The sequence below is a fragment of the Emys orbicularis genome, chromosome 6 (assembly GCF_028017835.1).
Source record: "Emys orbicularis isolate rEmyOrb1 chromosome 6, rEmyOrb1.hap1, whole genome shotgun sequence".
In the NCBI taxonomy this organism is placed as follows: Eukaryota; Metazoa; Chordata; order Testudines; family Emydidae; genus Emys; species Emys orbicularis.
In genome coordinates this window covers 38,682,624-38,703,349 of record NC_088688.1, presented here as the reverse complement: position 1 = coordinate 38,703,349, position 20,726 = coordinate 38,682,624, and the positions used below count along the sequence as shown (strand labels likewise).

General features: G+C 42.1%; 1 protein-coding gene across 2 annotated transcripts in view; it reads right to left on the bottom strand.

The window, feature by feature from the left end:
* ZSWIM6 (zinc finger SWIM-type containing 6) overlaps positions 1–20,441 on the bottom strand; it is a 168,922-nt gene extending 148,481 nt beyond the window's left edge. For both annotated transcript variants that reach the window (XM_065406676.1, XM_065406678.1), the window contains exon 1: positions 19,931–20,441. In XM_065406676.1, the coding sequence (XP_065262748.1) occupies positions 19,931–20,441 (511 nt within the window). The remainder of the gene's footprint in view (positions 1–19,930) is intronic.
* Positions 20,442–20,726: the final 285 nt, after the last annotated feature.

Sequence of the window (20,726 nt, the reverse complement as noted above, 5' to 3'; positions counted from 1 at the left end):
AGAGACCTCTACCGGAAGTTGCAATTGTCAGTTGTGAATCTAAGGCATTTCTGATGAGCAGAGGAACTTGATGTGCATTGGTGTCTCGGAGATTAGTGGACACGGTCTGCTTTACAAAACAAAGGAACTCCAACTTTTGATACTCTACAAATTGATTCATTCACTCCAGTTTCAAAATGGGCAATAGTGTATTTTATCTTTTGGGGACTTAAAAGAACGCTGAATGGCCTTGAGGAACTGGAAAATAGCATGATTATCTGTAATAGAGAGCGCACACTCTGAGGACAGAGAGGTGGCAGAGGACACTAGGAAGTGTTAAGAATTTTGGGCTTGGCTCTCCATTCCATCCAAGCTCTGCTCGGAGCGCAAAAGAGGGAGGGCCCACAGGGAGCCTGCTATGGCTTCTCTATTCAGAGCCAGCTGGCCCCACCCAGGGCTGCCGAGAGCGGGTTCGGGCCCCGATGAAAAAAAAAAATAAAAAAAAAAATGTTCGGGCCCCCCAGCAAGGGCGGACCGGCTAAACAGGGCTGCCGAGAGGGGGGGGTGGAAAGCTGGGCCTTGGGCCCCTTCCAGACCACTGGGCCCCGGTAAGGCGACGAGGGGGGGGGGAAGCCAGGGAAGCCGGGCCCCCTTCTGGACCACCAGGCCCCAGTAATTTGTACCGGCTTTCCCCCCCGTCGGCCCTGGCCCCACCACAAAAGCTAGGGCTCATATGGGCACTGCTAACTTACATCAGTGGAGGATCAGGAGTAGCAGACATCCACTGCCATGCTCTTCCACCCTAACTATCCCATCCACAGAAGGCAGATACAGCCATTCCTTACCCTGACACCAGGGATGGGGAGGTGGTCAATGCAGGAAGCAACAGAGCTGCCTCTGCCACCAAATTCCTAAGCACAAAGGGACTTCTCCACTAGCCTTCTCAAGGCACTTTAAGTCAGTCACTCTAAGCCTATGTCTACACTACCGAGGTAAGTCGACCTACGCTATGCAACTTCAGCTACATGAATAACGTAGCTTGAGTCGACGTACCTTAGGTCAAGTTACCGCAGGGTCTACACTATGGGGGGAGAGGGGGGGTGTCAATGGGAAAAACCCTCCCGTTGACTTACCTTACTCTTTTCATCGGGGGTAGAGTACAGGGATTGACTGGAGAGTGATCTGCTGTCTATTTGGCAGGTCTTCACTAGACCCGCTAAATCGACTGCTGGTGGATCTCTCTCAGCATTGATCCTGGCTGTAGTGTAGGCATAGCCTCAGAATCTGACCCTTTAGGTCTACATCACCTTTTCACCCTCTTCTAAAGTACTCTAGTTCTGAAGAGGGAGCTGCAGAGAATAACCTGTTCTATCTGGCCCAGGAGCTGTGAACAGACTTCTGGAAAGGACAAAGGAGGAACCCTGGAGTGATTAGTGCCCATTTGGGCATCATTTTGGGCCCCCTAAATCTGTAATTAGGGACCCAAGTTTGAAAAGGAGGCTCAAAAGAAATTCTTGAAAATACAGGTTTAATAACACAGCAATAATATCTTCTCTGTCAAAAGTTACAGTCAGGCACAACATAGTTCATAGATGGAATCAGTTATTCATTTAAACATATTCATGGCTAAAATATTTCTAAGTGGAATAAATTTATTTTGAGATGCCTGTTTCATTGTCATTATGGTGAAAAGTTCACTTAATGATAGATAGCAGGGAGCAAGTTTGCTAGAATGGACTGCTGAGGCCTAACAGATCTGAGTTCAAAAGAGAAAGTGTTCTGACCATGTTTTGTTGCCATATCAGCATATTTCTTTAAACTACTGAGCTTGTTCTCTGAAGAATGTGCCCCCTCCCCAGAAAAAGGGGGAAGCAGAGAGAAACTAGAGGTCATATGAATAATTGGAACAGTTTCAACTTCTCTCAAAGCAAAGACTGAGGCTGCCTAATAGATTATAACCTAACATTATAAGTCTCAACAGGAAAAAGTATCAGGCTGATATTTTAGCTTATGATATATTTATAGGCTACAAAGACCTTAGGTATTGGTCCCAGTCCTTGATCAGTACACCACCTTTGTGCCACTACAACAGGCTCAGAACTGCTGACATGTATAGCTGGAGCTAATGGAAGCCCACAACCATATTCATGAGAGCATCTGCTATCAGTACATGGGACTCAAGTGAGTCAACAACCTTGAGCATTAGTGTCACAACTATCAAGAGCACATAATAGAGCTCTAAAACTGCCTCTCTGCTGCCCTGTATTAGGTCTAGCTCGCATGGTGCTATCTGCTCATGGAAGAAGGAAAACCCTTGACCAAACCAGTTCTGTGCATAAGAACTGTCTCTCTGTTATAACAGCTCTAACTGCACAAGCATTGGCAAAGTGGGAGGGGGGAAGGGACATGCACAAGATGTGCACCCAAAGCCACCTCTCAATGCATGTATGAGAAACAAAACAACAACAAGCAGCTCAAATTGACTCTATGCATAGGGGGATAGGTGGACACCCTGAAATTGGCTCCACATGAAACAGTAAGGGTGAAGGGAAAGGGGAGAGAAAACTCCCACACATCCAGTAGCTTTATGCACGGAAGGGACAGGAGACCTACCCCAAACCATTACCATGCAAAAGGCCTCAGGGAGAAGGAAACAAAGGAAGAACGTTATTGGTGAGGGTACTACAATCCACTATTTACTGTTGGTGAGCTGATTTCATATTTGCTAAAAGCTGCCAAGGGCAAGAGGAAGCAGTTGCCTGGATTCTTTACTCTCCTGCAGATGTTTGATTCTCCTCCTTTTCACTCCCTAACTCTGGGAATATGTATCCATATATTATCAAATAAAAGCTTGTAGGGTGTAGGAGTTAAAAAGGAACTCAGAAGTAGTTCATTTTAATGATTCAAACTGTCTGCTAAAGTTAAACGTAATAGCAACCATGTGTCCAAGGTTTATTTTAAGTTTTGCCAAGAGTGAGGTCTTTACTGTCAAAGACTTTGTGTATGGATGTTTTATCCCATCTGCTATCAAACACTCTTTACAAGATCCTCAATGCTAAGTCCTGTAAAGTGGATGGTATGTTATGGTTTATTTTGTAATCACTTATTAAGCTGAATTCCTATATCACATTGAAAGAAAAAACAAATACCTACAGGCACTAAAATGTCTGGGTTTGTGCTAGAACAGAATATTTGCACACAAATTGTTTATAATCCTACTAAAGTTATGCCTTGTATCTGTCCATTACTGCACATTACATAGGCTAAGAGACTAATTGTTGAAGTTTCTCCTCTTTCCCTCCCCTTCTCCTGTTTTACTGCTTCCACAGCTCTACCTTCTCCTATTACCCTTTCCCTTCTTTTCTCCAACTCCTTTTGCCTGCCCAAATCCAAAACCACCTTCATTTCCTTTTCTGCCTCCTTCTCTCTGATAAGATGTGTCTGAGGCCTTGTCTACACTAAAGGGAAAAGTTGATCTAAGCTACGCAATTTGAGTTGCGTGAATAGCGTAACTCAAATCTGCTTACCACAGGGTCCACACTACGCGATGTCGACAGGAGACGCTCTCCCATCAACTCCCCTTACTCTTCTCGATCAGGTGGAGTACAGGAGTCGACAGGAGAGCGACTGGCAGTCGATTTTGCAGGTCTTCACTAGATCCACTAAATCGACCACTGATGCATCGATCGCCGCGTCGATCCTCCGGTAAGTGTTGACAAGCCCTCGATATTGGTCATGCCTCAATAATAAGAAAAGCCAAAGAGGAGTTTGAAGAACGGCTAGCCAAAAACTCAAAAGGTAAAAAAATGTTTTTTAAGTACATCAGAAGCAGGAAGCCTGCTAAACAACCAGTGGGGCCCCTCGATGATCAAGATACAAAAGGAGCGCTTAAAGACGATAAAGTCATTGCGGAGAAACTAAATGGATTCTTTGCTTCAATCTTCACGGCTGAGGATGTTAGGGAGATTCCCAAACCTGAGCCGACTTTTATAGGTGACAAATCTGAGGAACTGTCACGGATTGAAATGTCACTAGAGGAGGTTTTGGAATTAATTGATAAACTTAACATTAACAAGTCACTGGGACCAGATGGCATTCACCCAAGAGTTCTGAAAGAACTCAAATGTGAAGTTGCGGAACTATTAACTAGGGTTTGTAACCTGTCCTTTAAATCGGCTTCTGTACCCAACGACTGGAAGATAGCTACTGTAACACCAATATTTAACAAGGGCTCTAGAGGTGATCCCAGCAATTACAGACCGGTAAGTCTAACGTTCGTACTGGGCAAATTAGTCAAAACAATAGTAAAGAATAAAATTGTCAGACACATAGAAGAACATAAATTGTTGGGCAAAAGTCAACATGGTTTCTGTAAAAGGAAATCAGGCCTTACTAATCTATTAGAGTTCTTTGAAGGGGTCAACAAACATGTGGACAAGGGGGATCCAGTGGACATAGTGTACTTAGATTTCCAGAAAGCCTTTGACAAGGTCCCTCACCAAAGGCTCTTAGATAAATTAAGTTGTCATGGGATAAAAGGGAAGGTCCTTTCATGGATTGAGAACTGGTTAAAAGACAAGGAACAAAGGGTAGGAATTAATGGTAAATTTTCAGAATGGAGAGGGGTAACTAGTGGTGTTCCCCAAGGGTCAGTCCTAGGACCAATCCTATTCAACTTATTCATAAATGATCTGGAGAAAGAGGTAAAAAGTGAGGTGGTAAAGTTTGCAGATACTAAACTGCTCAAGATAGTTAAGACCAAAGCAGATTGTGAAGAACTTCAAAAAGATCTCACAAAACTAAGTGATTGGGCAACAAAATGGCAAATGAAATTTAATGTGGATAAATGTAAAGTAATGCACATTGGAAAAAATAACCCCAACTATACATGCAATATGATGGGGGCTAATTTAGCTACAACGAATCAGGAAAAAGATCTTGGAGTCATCATGGATAGTTCTCTGAAGACATCCACGCAGTGTGCAGAGGTGGTCAAAAAAGCAAACAGGATGTTAGGAATCATTAAAAAGGGGATAGAGAATAAGAAGGAGAATATATTCTTGCCCTTATATAAATCGATGGTACGCCCACATCTTGAATACTGCGTACAGATGTGGTCTCCTCATCTCAAAAAAGATATACTGGCACTAGAAAAGGTTCAGAGAAGGGCAACTAAAATGATTAGGGGTTTGGAACGGGTCCCATCTGAGGAGAGATTAAAGAGGCTAGGACTTTTCAGCTTGGAAAAGAGGAGACTAAGGGGGGATATGATAGAGGTATATAAAATCATGAGTGACGTGGAGAAAGTAGATAAGGAAAAGTTATTTACTTATTCCCATAATACAAGAACTAGGGGCCACCAAATGAAATTAATAGGCAGCAGGTTTAGAACAAATAAAAGGAAGTTCTTCTTCACACAGCGCACAGTCAACTTGTGGAACTCCTTACTTGAGGAGGTTGTGAAGGCTAGGACTATAACAGCGTTTAAAAGAGAACTGGATAAATTCATGGAGGTTAAGTCCATTAATGGCTATTAGCCAGGATGGGTAAGGAATGATGTCCCTAGACTCTGTTTGTCAGAGAGTGGAGATGGATGGCAGGAGAGAGATCACTTGATCATTACACCTGTTAGGTTCACTCCCTCTGGGGCACCTGGCATTGGCCACTGTCGGTAGACAGGATACTAGGCTAGATGGACCTTTGGTCTGACCCAGTACGGCCTCTCTTATGTAATCCCCACTGGTCCCCCTCCAACCTATGACCTGATCCCAGCCTCCAGTCTTTTCTCCTTCTTTGACCCCTCTGAAACACCAGTTCATTCCCTATTAAAACAAAAACACCAACCAACCTGTCATTCATGATTTCTTCCATCCCTCTCTACCTGGCTCTCACAGGGTGCTGGATTTCCCTCCTCTGTCTCTGCAACCATCCTCTTGTTCAACAGCCTCCTCCATTCCCCTATCCCTACCCCAAAGTCATCCTCCTAACATTACATTGGAGATACCAGGCTTCTCTAATGATCCTGCTGCTGTCAATCCTCCCTCCTCATTTATTTTTTCCTTGGGGGGGTAACCCCCACACTAGTCCATCCACCACTTCTTTTCATCTCCCTGATCACATCACATACACAGAGTATCCATGGTCCTCTCCCACTTCAACTCCTAGCTCTCCGTTTCATCATAAACCCCACCATTGTCCTTAGTTTCTTCAATTTCGATACCAGTGTCCCATCCGATCCCCTAGCGTCCTGCTTCTTTGCCTGACAGTGCTGGTGCTAACCCACTGGGGGCCCTAAGCAGGAATATTTTTGCCCCACTCCACACCACATACTCATAATAGAGCTGCTTGAAGCCCTAAGCAATTGCTTAGTCTGCATATGCCTAGCTCGTACTTCCCCCTTCTGACCACCTCATCTCCAACATTACTCACATCCCTGCCACCTATTTGTTTCATATCTTTCAGTCCTTTAGTATTCACAGATTCTCTTCCTGTGTGCCTCTCCCTATCCATCCTTAATCCCAGCACGCATGTGTACACACACACACACACACACACACACACACACCCCTCTACCTGTTTTCTATGCTCTTATTCTCATGCTGCTGAGCAACTCTGGCTGAAGTTCTGAAATCCTACTGACTTCCCCACCTCTCCCACAAACTGCTCAATCTCTCTCCTCCCCTTCATCTCCAAACTCATCAAACATGCCATCTACAATCACTGTCTGGAATGCCTTTCTTCCAATTCTGTTTTTGACCCTCGATCTGGCGTCCACTCTGTACACCACTGAAACTACTCTCACTAAAGTCTCCAACAACTTCTTCCTGGCCAACTTTCAGGGCTGTATTCTATCCTTATCCTCCTGGACCTCTCAATGGCTGTTAGTTGACCACTCTACTTCTTGAAATTCTGATCTTCATTGGCTTTTGTGGTTCTCCTCCCACCGCCCTAATCACTCTGTCAGCATCTCATTTTGGTGGGCATCCTCATCCCTGACCCCATTTCTTTGGGTGTTCCTTAAGGCTCTAATCCTTACACTAATCGTCTCCTTGTCTTTAAGTGCTCTTCACTACAAGCATGGCTTTAACTACAATTTCTATGCTGATGACTCACCATGTCCATTGCTATTGATGAGTGGTCTCCTTTTATCCAACCTAGCATCTCATTTGTGACATCTCTTCATGGATGTCAATCTTAAACAGACTAAGGCCAAAACTAAACTCTTGATATCGTCTCTCTCACTTTAACACTGGACACCCCCCGCCATTCTCTCAATAACTGGGCCCCATCAGCAGGGTGTCATATTTGACTCTGCCCTTTTACTGGAGCCACATTCAGGACATTTTTAAGTCTATGCTTTTTCTTACACAACGACTCTAAAATACAGCCTCCTTTCTGTCCATGCAACCTAAATTCTTGTCCAAGCTCTAATTTCACATCCTGAATACATCAGCCTCCAGTATTCTGTCCTTCACTACTGCCACCTTGCTCCCTCCAAGTCTATTCTGACTGCTGCTGGCTAGATAGTCTTTGTTTGTCACTCTGATCACATCAACCTCCCCTATGGGTCCCTTGCCCTTCACCTCTGCATTCAGTACAAGCTTTCTGTCTTCACCTTTAAGCCCCATCATAATTTAGCATCACCCTACCTCCCTGATGTAATAAGCTATTAAGAGAACAATCCCTGCCTCGGTCCAGCTTTAACTGTTCAGTCAGCTTCTCCCTTAAACAGCTTTCTCCCATGCTGCCTCTTATGCATGCAGAAAATGCTCTGAAAAATCCAAACAGCCACTTTTGTCCTTCTTAAGAGTCCTCTGTCATAATGCCCAAGAAGAGCTACCCTGCTGATTGTGGGTGGACAGGTGATAAGCTGTGACTTTTCCTACTCCTCACCTCTACCTACAATCAAAAAAAGTAAACAGTACTTCAAACTAGTAAAGCTGTGCCAACCCTTCCAGTATTTCTTTACATATGTTAGATCCCCATCTCCAATCAATTTGTGTCTATAAAGTTCTTCAAGGAAGGGATTTCTCCACGTTTGTGCTGGGCACTGTACAACAGCTCCCTCCACCATAATATTTACTACTACAAATAAACAAGAATAAGTGGAACAAAGAGGGTGGGAAACAGCATTTTCATCTGTTTTCTCTTTACAGGTTAAATTCAAAATATTTTAAGCCATTCACCCCAACCTGCTGAGAAGGAAGATGAACACAGAGCTGGATGTTTGAGAGACCCATATAGTATAAAATGTCCATTTCACTGCAAAAAGCTCTGTGCCAAACACTAGGACAGAAATGGAGTTGGTGGTTTTGTTTTACAACTTTAACTGAGGAGTCCCTACTGTAACTCAGTACCAGTCTTGGTTTTGCTTCTGATAAACTGGAGGTATATTTAGCCATCAAATCACAGTGAAGTTAAACTAAAATTAGTATGTTATGAAGGCCAGGAAAATAGGCTTACTCAATCCAATTGTGGTTTTACAAATAGAAAGGAAAGAGTAAAGACATGTTACTTTATGTTTATATTCTAAAAGGTCTTTTATAGGGTTAACTATTGTGCAGTTTGCAGTCTTCTTGGTGTTAAAAAGCCTGTGGTAACAATGAATCTAACCCACTAGCTTCTTTGTGGTCCCTTTTTCATTTGGCCATCAATTGTAGATCAACACTTCCACTCACTAATGTGGCCACTCACTCAATCTTCTCCTCACTAAATACAGTTCCTTCTGGGATCTTTCAAATTAAGAAGTTCCCCCTCTGACCATTCCCTTACCACACACATCACCACTGACCTCACACTTTATAGACAAGTAGTTATGAAAGGTCCAACATTTCACTACTTTTCTCTCCAACTCCCATCCTGCTAATGAACCAGCCTTGGTTCACTCCTAAATCCCTCCGTTCCTGCCCCTATGCCCATAAAAAAAATACTACTGCCAAGACAGGCAGTGAACACTGCAAAGTAACAGTTTTACCTGACAGGTTTCAGTGATCAAAATAGTTTTTTGTATACAGAATTTTTAAATAGCACTAACCAAACTACCCTCTGCTTGCCTTACATGATCAGGCTAACCAAGCCAACTGTTAAGTCCTGCTTCCCATTTCCAGTCACTGACCTCCATATCTGTCTAAGTGGCACATTCAGCTAAAGTACCCTCAGCTGAACGCATGAGTTTAATACTGATCAGTACAGTATCATTGGACATATGATGCCCTGCCATACACAAAAGTTAAATTGTACATTTTGTATTTCCCATATCCCTCTGTATCAACAAGCACAGGAGTGAAAGTGATGCCTCAAGCTTCTATATAACATAGCTACACCAAGTCCAGACACTGATCCAAAACCTAATGGATTTGATACTCTATCCCCAAGACACTAATTATAGTCAGTCTGTGAGATTTCAGTTTACAAGCCAAATCAATGGAAGAAATGAAACTAATTTTTGCAACTACAACCTAGTCAACTGGCCCACTATTTATTGGTCAAAACACAATCAGCTTTTATTCTAAAATATTAAGATTCAAATTTTACTTAATTAAGTAGTGCATTACACAAAATATTGTGTATCTCCAAGTTTCCCTAATTCTGAACTTGTCTGAACAGTGGATTCAGCAGAATAGGTCTTGGGTATGGAGATCAGCTATGTTTAATTTAGCTTCTTTCTAGTAATCTATGCCAATTTTGTAAAAAAACATTAATTTATGTTTTAACTAACCCACTTTCTCACCCTCCCAGATCGATGCATTATGTCCCTTAGATATGCGAAAGGAGGTAAGTACTATATTTCAACTACTACTTTATAAGTAATCAATAGCTTACTGTAATATTTGTAATAAACCTTCAATGACTATCATCTTTTCTAAAAAAAATTCCAGGAAGAATATTTGTAGACATATGTCGAATAAAGATTGGTTCTCTAATGAATTATTAACATGTCATTTCTTCCACCATCATTTCTGTCCAAATTGCAGGTTAATGACAAAGGTGTCTGAAGTTCTGAAGTCATAAAATTGCAAAATAAGCTAAACACACTATTTGCATTTATACTTCATACTAATGTAATATAAGTCAAGTTACTTATTGCTGAATATGGATTGATGCTATATGAATTGTAGACTGGTCAAACTATCAGGCCTAAATCTAGAGATTAACTAAATAGTAATAAAACCCACAGCTGCTACTGACAAGGATAAGCTACGAGCTGCTTTTATTTGCTGAACATAGCAGCAGCATGAACTATACCCAGAGTACATGACCAATCATTTATATGTAGGTGAAAAACAGACAACAGTTACTTCAAGATAAATAGGAAATATTAATTTAACTGTTTCAAAACACGAGGAACCAAATACCCAAGTTCTAACCTTGACAACCAGAGTTAATATTTAAAAATATGGAAGACAACCAATACCAATAGCTCTGAATACAAGTTTTAAATAAAAATATCAAAATAGTTAGAACATATGTAAACCAATTCATTCTGATCCGTAGTGGATTATAATCCCATTATTTTTCAGGTTTTATAAAACAATTTTGCCAATTATTGAAATGCTTACATGTTCTCTATTTCATTAGTCAATATAAATTAGACATTGTAGTCAGCTGTATATGCAGTATTCAATTCGTGCACTGTATTTGCATAACTACTGGTGCTGTCAGTAACCACCAAGCAGTTCAACTTGGCATAAGTATGAGTTTCTTGTTTCTTAGAATTCACAAAGCTATGCAAGATTTGATTTTTCCAGTCACCAAAGCGATCATTTGAATGCAATTAACTATTGGCCGCCAACAACAACAAAAAGGAAGCAGAGACAATAAAAAGATATATTAATGCCTATTTCTGTGATATTTCATTCTATATGCCATTCCCCCCCACCCTCAACATATTTTCATTCAATTCCTGAACGTATTAGAGGTCTGACACCAATTAACAATGAAAGATGACTTATGTAAATAGGCAGGTTGTTAAATAAAGCAGGACAAGAGGTAAATCACCTGAATTTTTAGCACATTAATTCAGTAAATGAGCTTCTGATTTATCTGATCAGCTAGCTCTACTAGTACGAATTTAAACTTACTGACAGGTTCTACTGCATCCTTCCAATTAATGTCAGACTCTCTCAGCCATTGCCCATGCATTTCCAATACAAAAATTTCCAGCTATTTCAAAGACTGTCAAGTGCACTGACTTGCAACAAGAAGTAGAGGGCCTTAGTAAAAAAAAATTAAGCTCTTCTTTTAAAAGTGTGTGATGGTGCAGATCACTTCACAATTATTTCCTGAAAATATACTTTAAATGCAGTTAAATGTGATTCTCCTCTGCCACAGTATATGCTTCAGACTTTATGTTCTCAAATTTTCAAAAAAAGGAGGTATGTTTTTAAGTTAGTGTATAGAAAGTCTACATTAAGGAAGACTAAAGTACATTGAATTGCAAAGTTAAAAGGCGTGCAAAAGGCTTTTCTATCAGTTCTAACAATCACAAAGCAATTCTCTACACTTTAGTTACTATTAGCAGCTACATTCATCTGATGTGTTCATACAATTTGTGAAATTAAATAAGAGTAAAATTATTTAAAGTTGGTGACTACTATTACAAATCTTCCAGGCACTGGGACTTTAACAATTCAACCAATAAAACCAAAGCCTATATGAGTATGGCTACATAATCTCAAAAAAGATGTGGTGATGCATCATGAGGACATCACGTAAATCATGTTAATTGGCATATTGCTAGAAGGAGGATGCAAGCCTGCATTATGCAGCACCAGCAGACATCTCCAGTGATCCAGGTCAATGACGGTTATGAAGCCATGTCAAGCAATAGATACACGTCCAATAAAGAGAGAAAAACATTTAAATGCACAGATAGTATTAGACAGCAAACCAAGAGGAAAAACTGAAGGTTCACAGAGAGACTTCCCTGAACAATGAGAGCAGTTATTGCACAGTATTCAAGTATTTGCATGCTGTCAGGCTGACTGCATTCCAGGCAATCAGAATTCACATTTAATCTGTACCCTTTGTTAGGCATGGAAGATTTTTTGAGTCTTACAACAAATTCCTTACATAAACAGCATATTCATAATCTGAAGATTTGAATTCATTATTATCTACTGCCAATTCTTCAGGTAGTCAAACTTTTCCCCCAAGCATATCTTCTAGAAGAAAAAAGTTTGAATACCAGCTACTTCTCCAATTTATCATAAATTTTTATAAGTATTTTGAGACACTGGTTTAACAATCAAGAATTGTTGTTGCATAACAACTAGATCAGCTAGGTAGATTACATTCCAACACTAACCCACTATTTAGAATCATTTTCTAAAATGGATTATCCTTCACACCTGTAGCCAGTTTCACTGCTATATGTGGCTTTTTTGGCACTGTACAATTAAAGTGAAACATGTATAGAGGTTTTTATCAGGTTATATACATGGAAAAACAGGAAACAACAAATAAAAAGTCACTGAATTTCAAGGAAAATCAGTTTATCCAGCCCTCTGACTTTTCAATAGCTTCTTAATTTCCGCCCACCCCAGAAAAAAGCCACACATTTAGCTTTTAATTGCTCATTTCTGAAAGTCAGACTGCAGAGAAAAAAAAAAAATGAATCAGCTGCTGACACGACAGCTGGCTATAGTTCAAGAATTGCTACATACCAAAACATCTGATCATATGCAGAGCTGGTATCATTTTCTTAAACAGAATTTGAGAGAGATGGCAAGTTTTTAAAATGAAAATTGTTTTCTTAGAATTCTTAGAAAAAACAAGCTTGGGAAACATCAATGCAAGTGTCAGGTTCTGCTTATCAAATCTCAGAGTACGAAGTCTGTTTGCAGGGCAATGATTCTTCAAGAAGGGAAGAAATAGAAAAGAATAATTATAAGTAAACTTTTGAATGCTAAGCTATAATAAATGTTAAATATTTTCATCAGGTGAATCCAAATAAAATATATTTCTATAAAACTGATCTATGCATTTTTAAATTATGTTCAATGGAAATATGTTACACACAAACTGTAATTGAATCAAGTGTTTTTATTTAAAATAAAGTATTAGAACTTTGTCTTTAATGGGACGGTGTCACTACTTTTCTGTAAAGACACACATACTACCATTAATATTTACATTATAAATAAACAGTAAGCTTTATTTCAGGACAAAGTTTCTGTCACTTCAAAAAGTGACTTGAAAAATAATTGGTTTCAAATAATTGACCTATCAAAAGAAAAAAGATGTAGTTTTCCACATTTAATATTCCACTGTTGCAAAGTGTTACACACCAACGCTTTCACAAGAAATAATTCAAGGTTAACAGTACATGTTAAAAAATGTGTACAGAGAGAGAGAGAGAGCGAGAGAGAGAGAGAGAAAACAGCTCCTTTGTTCCCTAATCAAGGACTCACATTCCAAATCTAACAAGGAAACTGGAACATTCAGATTTTTCTCCCCTTGAGGCAAGATTTATCTTTAAAAATTATTTAATTGGTTTGTGGTTTTGTACACAAAAATATTGGCCACTACTACTTGACTTGGGTTAGAACCCAAGTCACCGAAGGTATTTTCAATTTAAATGTTCAGTTGCAGGAAATTAGGGTAGTGAGAGTTAATTAACGATAGTAGATGTTGAGATTAAATAAGTTAAAGCTTTGTAAAAACTGTTAAAACAAATTGACAACACATGTCAAAATATACACGGTAAATATCCTGAAAATCAACAGATCATACCTGTTTTTACTATTTGTTTGCTAGCCCATTTGTAACAAGCCTAATTCAAAAATATAAATCACTCAATTTTTACTCTTATAGGTTCTCAAGCAGCATTTTTCCTTATTTGCCTATCTGTACATTTCGATCATCATCTATGGAAATATTTTTTCACCCATTTGTATGTGTACAGTGAAATAAATCAATGTTTACTGACATTTACTGATAAAAATCTAATCTTCCAAACTTAATTGTAGTCTTTGCTCTAAACAAAAAAACAAAAACAAAGTCAGACACCACATGTGTCTGTATCACAGTGCTGTATTAAACAGGTTATAGATGACCTCCTTTAATCATACATTCCTAACCAAAATTCCAACATCAGGCTTACTGCTAGAGAAACCCTGCTTGCATCTGCCAGCATGTCAGCAGAGAAACATTTCCCATTTAAAGACAGTAGCAGATAGTTTAACATGTTCTTCCCTTCCCTTTTTCCCCCGGCCACAAAAAAGTCACTACATATACCAGGACAACGTTAGAACTTTATCAAAAAGAGTTAGTGAAATATAAGCATTTTGTTCCATACTAAGGACAGTCTTACTTGAGTCAATTCATTTACAGTTACTTAAGTTTAAGAGACTTTTAGATAAACTAAAGGAACTACAGATTTCAAAAAATAGCTAAATATTATTTGTTCAGCCAACTTTGTTTAAATGAAGAGTCTCATGTCTGCAGAGGGAAGCATTTAAATTCATAGCACAAAGTTTGTTTGGCAACTTTATTAAAAATACATTCAACGTGGCCTCTCTCATCAATTAAAAAGGTGTTCAACACCATATAGTTGAAATTCAAACAATTAAAGTTGGAAACAAGAGCAATGACATTTGCCTAACTGGCTCTATAATTTAATTGGCTCTATATACATGGGGAACAAAAATTTAATAATGGTCTTTTCAATCTAGCAGACAAAGGTATAACAAGCTCCAATAGGTGGAAGCTGAAGCTAAAAATTTCAGACTGGAAATAAAATACACAGCTTTTTAACAATGAGGGTAATTAGTCCTTGGTACAACTTACCACAGGGTATTGTGGATTCTCCATCACTGGCAATTTTTAAATCAAGACTAGATTTTATTTTTAAAGATATGCTCTAGTTCAAATAGGAATAAATTCGGAGAAGTCCTATAGCCGGTGTTATACAGGAGGCTGAACTAGATGGCCACAGTAGTCCCTTCTGGCCTTCGAATCTATGAATTTTAAATTGTGTTTTTGAAAAGTTGTCCAAAAGTAGAAAATTAGCAAAAATTCTAATCCATTAGATCCATAAAAGCATCTGAAAGTTGTTGGCTATAATTATATTTAACCATAATTCTACAGGAAAAAAGTGACATGTAGTCTCATGAAGCATTCCATTCCAGGTGAAAAAACTGACTCCTGTTTTTGAGAGCAATTACTGTACTTGGGCTCAGGTTTGTAGTTTTTTTTAATTAAGCTTTAATAATAAAATAAATGATCATAGAAACATCTGAGTCAGAAGAAAAACATTTCTTCTCAGTATGAGAAAAACAAAAAAGCAGACCTTTTAAAGTTAATTTAAGAATCCAAATAAAGAAATATATACAGAGCCCCAAAGGTTATTTTACACTGAAGAAAACCAAAATAAAGTTTCTCTGGAGAGAATTAGTAACATTTTTCCAACTGCATTTCACTATGTTTCACTGTCTAAAACCCAACATTATGCAGTGAAGAGACACTGCTTGAAATAACCCTCTTCAAAAGAAAAATAAGCTGGGTTGCTGGCTTACAATATCAACATTAAACAAATCTTAGAAATGTGATAAGCATCAATCACTTAATCCTTCACATTTTTTCTTCTTCAGGAAGTTCTTCCCTTCAGCTCATCCCCCTGCCATTCATATCTAGAAGTAATACCTAGATATTACTTCCGTGATTTTGATGTCGAGTATTGCTGTGGAAATTATTGTAATGTCTTAAACAGAGACCAGTGTGAGCAAACAATGGTCTATACAGTGCAGACATACAACTGACCTTAGATTAAAACAGATTTACATTTCACCATCTATATTTTCCCCTCATTTTTGGCATGTCTTTCAGATTGGCCAAGCGAAAACTTATTTTCTAGGCAGTCAGTCAATTTGCCTTCCAAATTTTAATATACTTTGAAAATGTTGTAATGTTTGGATTGCAAACACTGCTGGGCAATATTTAGTGATTTAAAATGGTTTAAAGTGAAAATGTTTCATTTCTCTTAGGTTTTGTTTTTAAGCCATCCCCTCTCCCAGTCTTGATCCAAGTATGATTTTTAAACTGACAGCTTCCCCCCCCACCCAAGAAAATCCCTTTGAAACAAGTTATGCTTATTAATGAAATTAATTACATTGGAATAAATTAAGTTAGCTTTTAAATACACTAATAGACACTCAAGATTTCTGCTTGAAAAAAATCCTTATACAGTTTACAAGATACGTAATTTTGTGCAAAGTAGTCCTTTACAATACAGATGTGAGACAAAGAGCTGCAAAAATAGAGGTTTTTCATAAAAAGGCACCTAATGAAAAGTAGTTTTAATAGATTGAATGCTTCTAAAATTATATATATATAGCTTGAAAACAAGTTGCCATAGTAATAAGTTTCTTTCAGCTTAATGTTTCTACAGTGTATTGACTGAAAATGTAAAATTCAGAAGCAAATATTTTCATTTAACTAGCACTGAAGTAAAATTTATATGGCTTGCTTAGCAAATCTCCAACCTGTTTGTATTAATACTAGTGTTGCAAGTATGACAATTAGATCGGATATGCAATAAAATGTGGTTTGTCCAATAATTGTGCTTTGGGCAAGCACAACTGTAAAAATGTACAAAGTTTCTATTACTCATACTGCACAGAAAGTATGTTCACAGTTATACCGTCACTAAAACCACACTTATATAAGAGCAGTATTAGGCTACATAGTCTGCCACATTGCATGAAGCCAACTCCATTCTCCAGCCAATATAATTCATTGCAGTGGAGTTGCTTGTGCTCTTACATCTTTTTGCTCTGGAAGGCACATTTCAAATACAAAATCCTTACCAGCTCTGACACATGTTCCCAAATTACACAAGTACTTGGAGGATACTCTGCCATCTAAAAGTTATACTGCTATGCCCTCCAAAACAAAAACTCCACCCCAGTCAGAACAATTGACATTGTGTTTCAAAGTACTGGTATTGATACAGTGCTACTTTTGAATGGCTTCCCCAAAAGACTTATTTTCAACAGTTTGTATAGCATTTGTTTGAACTGTGCTTAAGTGTTCCAGGAGCAGTAGTCAAAAGTTAAATTGTATTTATGTATATTTTCTTTCTTCACGTTGACCCTTGCCAACACTGCTAAATGCCCCTCCCCTTTTGAAGCTATACAAAAAAGTTACTTCCCCCCCCCCTTCACAACTACTCACTGAGGCCTCTTCTACTGCTGAAAGCAAGCAAAGCAAAGCCCATGCTGGGTGTCTGTCTCCTAGAGAAGATTGCATCTTTTATTTATCGCCCCTTGGCTTTATTTTCACAGTGAATTCCTGGCTTAAATGTAATCAGCCAAGAAACCCTCCCTATGTGCACTCCTGTCATTCCTCATCGCCTGCAAGCAGAATCAAGCACAGGCAAGAGAAAAAAAAAATTCTCAGCATTGCCAACCAAACCAAAATGAGACTGAATTCTGGTTTTGCCACAAGTGCGGAACCACAGATGTCCCTCAGTCCTCTGGAAAGAAACAGAAAGCCAAAAGTAAGATGAAACGTAATTAGATTTTTAAAAAAATGTCTCAACGCTGAACCCCCCTCTAGGCAGAAGGGAAGGGCACTGAACCTAGAGAAAAAGCAACAGAGTCTGCCTTTGGAAAATACATGACCATGCAGACATCACATTTGTAGATTGTATTCGAATTCAAATGAACCACAGACAGGATTGAAACAACTGAGTTCTCTCCAAGGATGGCAGTGAGGCAAAATTACATGAGAACCAAAATTATGCAACAGATCTTAAAATCTATTGGGCCTTTGGGCCCAGAAACTCTACACCCTCAAATCTTTAAAAACAAGGCATAAATAAAAGGAAAAAACGGATCCATTTTTGTTTTAAGTGCTTTGGAAGAAGGGGAAGAGAAGAGAGAGAGTTGTGAACTATCCTGCTGTTGGTTTCAGTCCATTTAAAAATGTCATCACGTCCATGCTCAAAAACTGATAGCTTGACAGGGAAGAGAAAAGCTCAGGCTTAAACTGCATATTGGGGAAGATTATGCAAGTCTGTTTGAGGGAAAATGGAATCGTGCAGCTTTAAGTCATCAGTCCTTCTTTCCCTTTGTCAAATCTTCACTATTTTGCAGGCAGTGAAAAGAAATAAAGAGCCTCTTTTGTTTGGCTTCCCCTTTTCGGAGGCTGGCAGAAAACTGAAAAGGACACAAATAAACATGAAAATGAGAACAAAGTGCCAGATCTTCCTCCTCCACCACAGGGAATTGCCTCACGGCGATTCGAGATGCGCAACTGGCAAATACACTCAGCTAAACACAACAAAACGAAAGCTCCAGCTCCAGCACAAGAGAACCTCACCCTGCACGGAAGTTTTATTAGGGAAATTATAACCCATCTGCCCATTCTGTCACATGGCAGCGGGGCCTGGATTGCTAGGTCTGTAAAGCCTCCCCCACCACCATCAGAAACCAGGAGGTGGTTCATCCTCTCCCCATCAGAGCAAGCCAGGCAGCGCAGGAGATGGGAAATCTACAGCCTTCCCTTGTTGTGTCCAAGACCCACAGGAAAATGTGAGCCGGCCATGTAGCTCCTCCAGCACTCTTATTGATGGGACTAACCCCTCCCCCCCCCATCACAGAGCTCCTCTTCCTCCTCCCTTCAGAGGGAGGAGGGGACCCACCCCCCGATCCTTTTAAACTAACTAGGAAGGGAGGAGTTAAATAGAGAGAGATCTATCTCCTGGAGAGGGTGAAGAGCAGCAGCAGGCGGCAGCAGCGGAGGTGGGGGGGGGGGGAGTATTGTTCCAGGAGAAGCAAGAACAGCACTTCCCCCTTTTGCTGTTGTCATGAAGCGAGGAACAGCTACATCCCAAAGCAACTGGCAGCACCCCATGTACCGCCGCCTCCATACACAGCAGCTCCCCCTCCTCCCAGCCATCGCTCAGCTTCCCCCCCGCCCCTTCAGTCCTGGCAGCCCGAGCTGGATCCGCTATCTGGCAGCTTTGCTATCCAGCCACCCCCCATCCCGCAAAGCCAAACGTGGGGTGATTCAAAGGCAGCCCCAGGCTTAGGTTGCAATATCTGCCGCAGCTCGCAACCCGCCCGTGCGTCGCTGCCGCTGCCCCCCTGCAAGTGCCTTTGTTCAGCGACCCGAACCTCTCCACGCAAATTCGCTCCTGGGGTTTGTAGGTAACAGATCCCTGCCCCTCCCTCCCCCCACGGGGGCTGCTTCTGCTGATTCATTTCCTCGCCCTCCCCGGTCTGTGGGGCAGAGGCGGCGGCGGCGGGTTTGGCATCTCCTCTATTGTGGCCCAGGGTATGACGATGGCCCGGATTAGTGGGGGTGGGAGGGGACAAAGTGAGGTGGGACCGCACGGCCGGGATTACAGGGGGGAGTGGGGACTGGCGGGGGGAGGAGTGTGAAGAGAGTTAAAGGGACGGGACGGGAAGCGTTTGATTAGCCGGGGGCGGAGAGTAAACAGGCGTTGTGTGGGGGCGTGAGGGGGAGAGAGGGCAGATTTGAAGGGCAGTTGGTAGGCGGACAGAAGCAGCGTGTAACCTGGCCTTGGATGCCGAGGAGAGGCGTGAAGGAGCCATATAATCCGGTTGCGAGGGGGAGGGGACGGGAAAGGAAATTGCAAGGCCTGGATCCCTGGCTGGAAGTGAAGGGGGGTAGGAAGGGGGTCGCCGGGGGCACGGAGGGAGCGGAGGGCTGCAGGGCCCGTGCTCTGGGGGGCGGAGGCAGCAGCTGCCTAGGTGAGGTGAGAGGAGAGCAGAGGTGAAGGGCTGGCCGCGGGGTCAGGGCGCTCGGCGAGGGCAGGAGCGGCGCTGTGGCCTGGGCAGGGATTACAGGTGGGTGACAGGCTGGCGAGGGGCCCGGAGAGCCCCGCTGGCCGGATTACAGCGGTGCGGGAGAGGGGCCGCAGCCCGGATTACGGGGGCGCGGGGCTCCGGATGGCCGGCCCGGCTCCCGGTGAGTGACTCACCGACTTGCAGGACGTTATCGACGCAGCCGCCGTCGAGCAGAGCGATGCCCCTACGGAAGGGCAGGCGGGTCTCGTCGGCGGCGGCGTCCGCGGCCCCGCCGGGCGCGGTGCTGGCAGCGGCCCCCCCGGGGGCGGCGGGGTCCTCGGCGCCGGTGTTGAAGGAGGAGTACATGCAGATCTCCCTCTCGCTGCGGGGGAAAGACCAGTACACGATCCTGCGCTGCACCGGCTCCGGAATCCGCTCGAACCGCTCCTCCACCCGCTGGAAGGGCCACTTCTCCGCCACCTTGCGAGCCGCGATGTCCAGCAGGGACTCGGGGCTCTGAGTCTTGCCGAGCGGCAGCAGCCCCAGGGCGGCAGCGGCGGCGGCCGCGGAGGAGGGTCCGGCACAGAGCACCCCGCTGCCGGGTCCGCCGCCGCCCGCCCGCTGGCCCGGCCTGCACCCCGAGCCGTAGCCAGGTCTGCAGCAGAGGCGCTTAGCGGGGGGAGGGAGCTGACCGCGCTCCGCCATGATCGCGCCGCTTCTAAGCAGACAGCGGAAGTGGCTGTACCCTATAAACGGCACCAGGAAGAGAGCGACCGACAGCCGAATGGCGGCCCCGCCCATCGCCACCATGTATGGGCAAGGGGGCGGTGCCTGCTGCCTCGCCCACGGCAGGGGCGGAGCTATGCAAAGCAGCGCCTACAAACATAAATAGAACGGGCCCGGCGCGGCGGCGGCCGTGTGCTCGGCTCACTAGCAGTGGGGGTGGGGACCGCAGCTGGGCGGAGCTTGTTTGCGAAAGAGGGCGGGGTT